The sequence below is a fragment of the Electrophorus electricus genome, chromosome 5 (assembly GCF_013358815.1).
Source record: "Electrophorus electricus isolate fEleEle1 chromosome 5, fEleEle1.pri, whole genome shotgun sequence".
In the NCBI taxonomy this organism is placed as follows: domain Eukaryota; kingdom Metazoa; phylum Chordata; class Actinopteri; order Gymnotiformes; family Gymnotidae; genus Electrophorus; species Electrophorus electricus.
Genome location: NC_049539.1, coordinates 1,817,501 through 1,825,000, shown reverse-complemented (window position 1 = coordinate 1,825,000; position 7,500 = coordinate 1,817,501). Strand labels below are relative to the sequence as shown.

Here is a 7,500-nt window from a genome sequence, read left to right as displayed (position 1 = left end):
GCCAAATGAAATAAACGAAGACTGAAACTGATTTTATTCTTTAATTATTAATCCTGCATGATTTTATTCAGCAACTACCGAATTATTCAGTAGCTGCTATACACTGGAGCGAATGTGAAAGGTGTGAAGAGTGAGAACCCACACTGACCTACCTGGGCTCAGAGTATAAGGGGTTGAAGTGAGGGTGTACTGGGATGAGTTCATTAATGCAGGAGTTCAGGAGGAAGACAGCTCGAGAAGCCTTTAAGCTCCTGGTACTGAACCAGACATGCCAGGACCAGATGGCAGATGGCAGCGTAGGTATAGGGGGTTTGCGCCGGGGTCTCGGGCGCCAGTGCGTGCGTCTGACTCGCAGCGGGGAGAGACTGCTGGTGATTCCCCCGCCGTCTACAGGGATTAAGTGTGTGATGTGTCACAGCGGGGCAAGACAGGAGACTGGAGCGCCGGTAGTAACGGAGTGGAGGGTGGACTTCCTCGGGTCAGTTCTTTCGGGAGGTCTGGGGCAGTTGGTCCTGTTTGGTGGGGGAGGTTCTGCACCATGTCAGAGATGGAGCTGAAAGAGACAGTGAGTATCCTGAAGTCGGCTGCCTTCCTTAAACCAGCCAGGTAGCTGAGGGGAATGCATCTCTCGATAATTGCTCCGGACCGTTGCTAAACTCGAGCTCCTCAGCTGTGGCCAAGATAATAACGTTGATATGAGCCTCGACTAAGCACTCAACGCTTTTGATACTGACAGGGGTGAGTGCATGACACCAGAAGTTATTCAGGAGGGTGATTGATAACGTCTTGGGACTCTGCATTATGCCCGTCAACCCAAGCAGGCTAAGAGAGCGATAGAGCGCGGTCTGTAAAGACAGCTGACAGCTGGTAGGTAGATAAGTTAAGAAAGCCGCAGATCTGCTGTCACGGCAACAGTTTTATGAGCACTGGCGGTTTGGGACAGTGGTGGACAGAAACGACCCCGTGCCGCAGCCGGCGACGCCTTTGTCTTCCTGTCGGTGCTGCTGGCCTTCGGTTTGTCCTCCTCCTGAAAGCAGTCATGTCGCCTGCCTGACACTGCTGACACTACGGCTGAAGCTGCCAGGCGTCGTCCGTGATGGCCACCCAGACACAGACGTCCATTTTTCAGCCCTCATGATTCTCTTTGAGGCCAAGTCGAAGTTCTTCCATTCTTCTTATGGAATGGCCTTCATTGCAGCTTGTTACGGTTTAAAATCCATGATCACACTTTTTGAAACTTTCTGAACTGCAGAGTAGCCAATACCGTACCTGTGTAGCCCACACTGTACCTGTGTAGCCCACACTGTACCTGTGTAGCCCATACCATACCTGTGTAGCCCACACTGTACCTGTGTAACCCACACTGTAACCCACACCATACCTGTGTAACCCACACCATACCTGTGTAAACTACACTGTACCTGTGTAACCCACACTGTACCTGTGTAGCCAATACCGTACCTGTGTAGCCCATACTGTACCTGTGTAGCCCATACTGTAGCCCACACCATATCTATGTAACCAAACCATACCTGTGTAGCCCACACCGTACCTCTGTAACCCATACTGTAATACACACCATACCTGTGTAACCCATACCATACCTGTGTAACCCATACTGTAGCCCACACCATACCTGTGTAACCCATACCATACCTGTGTAACCCATACTGTAGCCCATACCATATCTGTGTAACCCATACCATACCTGTGTAACCCATACTGTAGCCCACACCATATCTGTGTAACCCACACCATACCTGTGTAACCCATACCATACCTGTGTAACCCATACTGTAGCCCATACCATACCTGTGTAACCCATACTGTAGCCCACACCATACCTGTGTAACCCATACTGTAGCCCACACCATACCTGTATAACCAAACCATAGCTGTGGTTCCCCTTTGTGCTAGAGAACTTGCTGAGGCAGAAAACATGGGCGGAGCCTGAAGCAGTGCACATCACTGATTGGTTAAATGGCACAGAACCTGAAAAAGTGCACATCACTGATTGGTTAAATGTCAGAGAGTCATTACATAAACCTCACACAGACCACCATTTTTAAAAAGTACTTGATAGAATCACTTTTCTAGTGTTTATATTGGACAGTATGCTGCAGTCTTCAGTGGAAGTACAATGACAAACACTGACCTTGATGTTTGACCTTATTATATCCTTGAATCAGAACTGGAGGCTCCTAGGCTAAGGCTGCTGTTTTGTGTTTATTGTTTACAATAGCGTCACATGGGAAATCACATGACCACAACACAGCAACCCATGCCCTGCCTACCTTCACAGTTCTGTTACACAGTAGAAACCAAACACAGGTTCTCGAGCAACAGTTGGTTCTGGGTTCCTTCTTGGTTAGTTGCGGGTCCAGTTTAGTAACAGAACCATGCTACCCAGTGAAAAAGCATCACCTGGTCACCTGCCCTGAGCAGTGGGTTAGCAGGGGACAGCCTCGCTGTTCACCACCGGCAGTGCTGGCTGAGCTCCTGTGGCAAAACAAAACAAAACTACTACTCGAATATTGTGCAGGTGCCGGTATTTTTTGCCTTGTGTGGTAGATTCCCTGGTCAGACCATTAAAAACAAGACTATCCTAAGCTGGCAAATCGGATCAGCACTGCTGTAGAAGGCTCTGCTCCATTTCTGAAGTGAGCTTTAGGCGGGACAGGAGACATGCTGGAGAATCTTGCCCAGTTAAAGTTCCCCACAGTGGTAAAATCGTCAGTACTTGTGCGGCCAGCCTGTGGAAAAGGCTCACACGGGCCTTCACGGGGAGGCCTTCACAAACACTGGCAGACAGTTGGTAACTATAGTACGATTACACTTGGCTAGTAACTATAGTAACAGTAACCTCTCTTTTGGCTGGTAAAAAGGTCAGAGCACTCAGATTCTGCTGGGTAACATCCAGATAACACCGCTAAGAAAAATGGGGCAATGGAACCACATTTTTAAAAATAATCAAAAACTCTCTGAGAAAGTAATTATCCCTGAAACAGAAGGGCTTTGGTTTCCTCTGGGGTTGTTTAGTTTCATGACGGGCTCTTTTCAGTAAATGGCTCTGAAGCCCATTAGGCAAGTGCAGAGCAAGAGCTGGCTTGTCTCCCAGGAGCTCCCAGCATACACTCTAATATCCCAAACCCAGATGATTTGGGCTTATACGTTTTATTAAGGTCAGTTAAGAAAAGCAACTCGAACTGAATAAAAGGGCTTCACTCCCAAGTGTGGGTGCTTTGTCAACATAACTGCTGCGCTTGCACAAAGCCTCTGAAGGGAGATGGTATTAACCACTGGACACTAGCAAGACACAAGCAGTACACCACAGCTCTGACTCGTTTATATGTGAGTGTGCCGTTGAGGATTTTGGCCCCCGAGCTCTTTGGAAAAAAGTCATTTTTTCCCAGATTAGATCTGGAGGAGGTGGCCTGCATATCGATTCACACACAGAAGCAGCTCCATTTGTAATGAACCTCAGGATCCATTGAGGGTGAAGGGGGTTTTAATCCCTGTCGTTTGATTCAGATTATAATCTGCAGCCACTCATGACCAGTCAGTGAAGGCCTGTGGCGTTATTCTCTGCTCCTCAGTGGGTGGGTAAATTGTCACGAGGTTCTCCTCTCCACCAGACATGCTGTAGTTACACATGTTGTGGCCGGTCATTAATAAAGCACTTGGTTATCTGTTTCTGCCAGAGAGGTTCATTCTGAATTCACAGCCCTCCCTTTTGCTTCATGCAAAGTTTAATGCATGTTTAAACATATGCCATCGCTACTTTTACATTGAATTTCAATTTATGTTTATATTTCAGAGCTGTGAGTCTCGATTTAACATAAACATGTTTGGCGCATCTCTGATCAGTGGCGCTCGTCTTGAACTCTTATTTCATTTGCCTTTCAATTTCCTTCAATGATAATTTAATTTTCAATTCAGCAATGTTTGTCTGTTACCCTTGTTTTTCATTCTCTCTCTTCTTGTTGTTGTTTTGCTGCTGTTTTTCTCTCTGTGTGTATCTGCATGTGTCTCTGGGTGAGAATGCTTCTGTGTAGGGAAGACAGCTGAAAGAGATCAGTTAGACCTTAGTGTAATGGTTCCACATCTCCCAGCTCAAATAACTCAAAACAGATAAGTTAGACTTTAGTGTGATGGTACCAAATCTCCCAGCTCAAATAACTCAAACAGATAGGTTAGACCTTAGTGTGATGGTACCAAATCTCCCAGCTCAAATAACTCAAACAGATAGGTTAGACCTTAGTGTGATGGTACCAAATCTCCCAGCTCAAATAACTCAAATACCTTACTGTAACAGTGTGTTTCCTATTTTTACATTTCCTTCTTATTACTATGGAACCTGACACTGGTTTTAAGTCTACTGATGTTCTCCTTGGAACATAAACCAACACCTTCCAGATTCCACCTCATCATGTCCTGGTGATGATCACACAGGTGTGGCAGGAAAAGCTCCACCAGAAGCAGGGTCATATGACCTCCGTGACCCCTTAACCTTCAAGGTCAGACAAGCTGGAGTATTGGCACGTGGTAGGTAGTGGCACTTTTTAGAACCCTTCTAACAGGAGGCTGTGACCTCATAACGGCCGAACATTCAGTGCCCGGACGCCGGGTTGGTTCAGGGAATACTGGAATGTGGTAAAAGTGCTCTGTCCACACTAATACCTGCAGGAGATGTTCCAGCAGATAAACTGGTATAATTTAGCCAGTGTTCTGCTTATTATGGCATTGGAACGGTGTCACTGTTAGAAGGTCATGAACTCCACGCCACATTACAGCACGCTGGTGGTCCTGGTCTCCATCCATTTAAATGGTGTTGGAGAGGAAGTCTGAGTAGCTGATGTCTTCATGCTAGGGATAGGGGTAGAAGAGTGTAATCACCAGTACCATGGCAAAAATCAGAATCATTAGGAACCATCTGAGCTTTTGCGCACTGTGTGTGTGTGTGTGTGTGTGTGTGTGTGTGTGTGTGTGTGTGTGTGTGTGTGTGTGTGTGTGTGTGCGCGTGTGTGTGCACATGTGTGTGTGTGTGTGAGTGAGTGTGTGTGTGTGTGGTATGAATGGGGTGTATGTGTGTATGCGCATGTGTGTGTGTGTGTGTGTGTGTGTGTGCACATGTGCGTGTGTATCTATGTGTTTATGTGTGTGTCTGTGTGTGTGTGTCTGTGTGTTATGAATGCGGTGTATGTGCACCGTTCCATTTCTGTGCTGCGGGAGCAGTGATGTGATGGACTGTACTGGCTACTCATCAGAGCCCCTGACAGAGGGCAGCACCTCACAAACACGAGCACACAGCAGAGAGAAGCACTGCCAAGGGTGGAAGACACGCAGCACTTAGGACATCTTCTCCCCACGCCATCCCACATCACCTTCCCGTGTTCCGTGTCTGTGAGGTTCTGCAGAGCCAGCCGCCTTGTCTCTGATCTGCCAAGACTGTCAAGGCAGCCGTTTTTGCTTGGAGTCAGAGGAATCGGGCGGAATTTAAAACTGGCAGACGCACGCTCCCCAACGTGGTCAGAGGCTCCTTGCGCACTGGCTTTGTTGTGTGATGTGGCATGCGTTACTGTATCACGGCTCTGCACACGCAGGTGTATACCTACAGCTCAGCATTCTCCTTTAGCTCTGGAAAAATATTCGTGTAATGAAAACGTGCACAGACTCTGTGAGCAGTTAGAGAGTAATTATTTACACCCCCAAGCAAAGCACTTTAGTTTCTCTGATCAGCACCACAGAGTCACCACAGAAGTTGTTGCAGCTAAAGAGAGAGAGACAGAGAGAGAGAGAGAGATGGAGAGATGGAGCTAGAGAGAGAGAGAGAGAGAGAGAGAGATGGAGCTAGAGAGAGAGAGAGAGAGAGAGATAGATGGAGCTAGAGAAAGAGGGAGAGAGAGAGAGATGGAGCTAGAGAGAGAGAGAGAGAGAGAGAGAGAGAGAGAGAGAGAGAGAGAGAGAGAGGGAGCTTTTCATATTCTGACGTCCAGCTCTCCAGTGTTTTAGCCTCTGTATTCTCACTGCTGTGTTTGTTCTTCTAGTGGAATGTGACGACTCTCCTTGGATTTCTACAGCGGCTGCCGTATCTGACGGTACCGTGACCTTTCCTGCAGGTGCCGCAGGAGGTCAGCGAGGCTTCCTCGGATGCATCCGCTCGCTGAAGATGAACGGCGTGACCCTTGACCTGGAGGAGAGGGCAGCGGTCACCCCCGGGGTCAAGCCCGGGTGTTCGGGTCACTGCACCAGTTTCGGGATGTACTGCCGCAACGGGGGCAAGTGTGTGGAGAAGTACAACGGCTACGCTTGCGACTGCAGCGGCACGGCATACGAAGGAGCCTTCTGTACGAAGGGTGAGCAGGAGGGGCACAGCTGCTGTTCACACACACACGCACCTCTTCCATCTCTGCAGATATTTGCCGAGTTTGGTAGGTGTGTTAGCACAGGGGAATTACCTGCACTGAACTTGGACCTCCAGGAGCACAGCTATGCACCCATGCTCTATAACTCTGAGAGAAATGTAGTGTGTGTGTGTGTGTGTGTGTGTGTGTGTTTGTGTGTGTGTGTTCCGCCGTGCCACTGGGACCTGGCAGCTCTCGGTCTCTCCTCACGAAGGTGCGCCCCTCCTCCTGACACTGCTCACTGTCCTCTGCTGCCTCTGCCCCAAATTAGTTTGTTTGTCACTAATAATTTACCTCACATAATGGAAACTGTTCTTCCCATAATGCCCCCCACCCATGCCCAATAAATGTAGTGAACGCATTAACAGAATTCTAACTTTGTAAGCACTCGCATAAACTGCAAGAGCCCACGTGTAAACTAGTGTGTGCCTGCTCGAGTCGGAGGAAGAAGGTCAGGTGCGGAAGTGGCCAGCCTGGGTTTCTGGGTTAGTTCTATTTCAGTGCAGTCTGTTTTGGAAATCCTGATCAACCATCTCGCTCAACAGTGTGGTCTTGTGCAGATTCTCACATAATGAACTGAATTTGCCTCATGGTCTTATTTCGCTAAAGGTTTTTTTGTGTTTCTTAAATGTGTTCTAAAGACTTGGTTGCTTCTGTCTGCTCTAGTTTTCTTTGATGGACGCGTTGCTGAAGCTGGGAAACATTATGCTTTTCTGGGAGTTATATTTATAGGCACTGGAAGGATCAGACATCAGGTTACAGTGTAAATATTGTTTAATTTTCTTCCTGAACACCTATGCATCCCTTCTGAGAGGCATGGAATGTGAGAGAAGAGGTCCTTGGAGCTGAGCCTACCATGCACATGCGCAGAAACACACACGCACACGCACACACACTCTTAAATAATGTGCCTGCATAAATAGACGGTGTGATTAGGGGATAAATCTCTCTTGGCCTCAGAAATAGAGGTTCGCAAAGACACGAACATTTGTCCGCATGTTTTCTCTGTTCAAATTCACTTCATTACTGCCCTTGATTTCCCATGGTCCTCTCTGTTTCACCTCACACACTACACTTCCTGCTTTGTTTGGGATTT

General features: G+C 47.7%; 1 protein-coding gene across 2 annotated transcripts in view; it reads left to right on the top strand.

Moving 5' to 3' along the window:
- The window catches only part of cntnap2a (contactin associated protein 2a), a 295,838-nt gene that overhangs the window by 262,726 nt on the left and 25,612 nt on the right, over positions 1–7,500 (top strand). For both annotated transcript variants that reach the window (XM_035526373.1, XM_035526372.1), the window contains exon 18: positions 6,120–6,356. In XM_035526373.1, the coding sequence (XP_035382266.1) occupies positions 6,120–6,356 (237 nt within the window). The remainder of the gene's footprint in view (positions 1–6,119; positions 6,357–7,500) is intronic.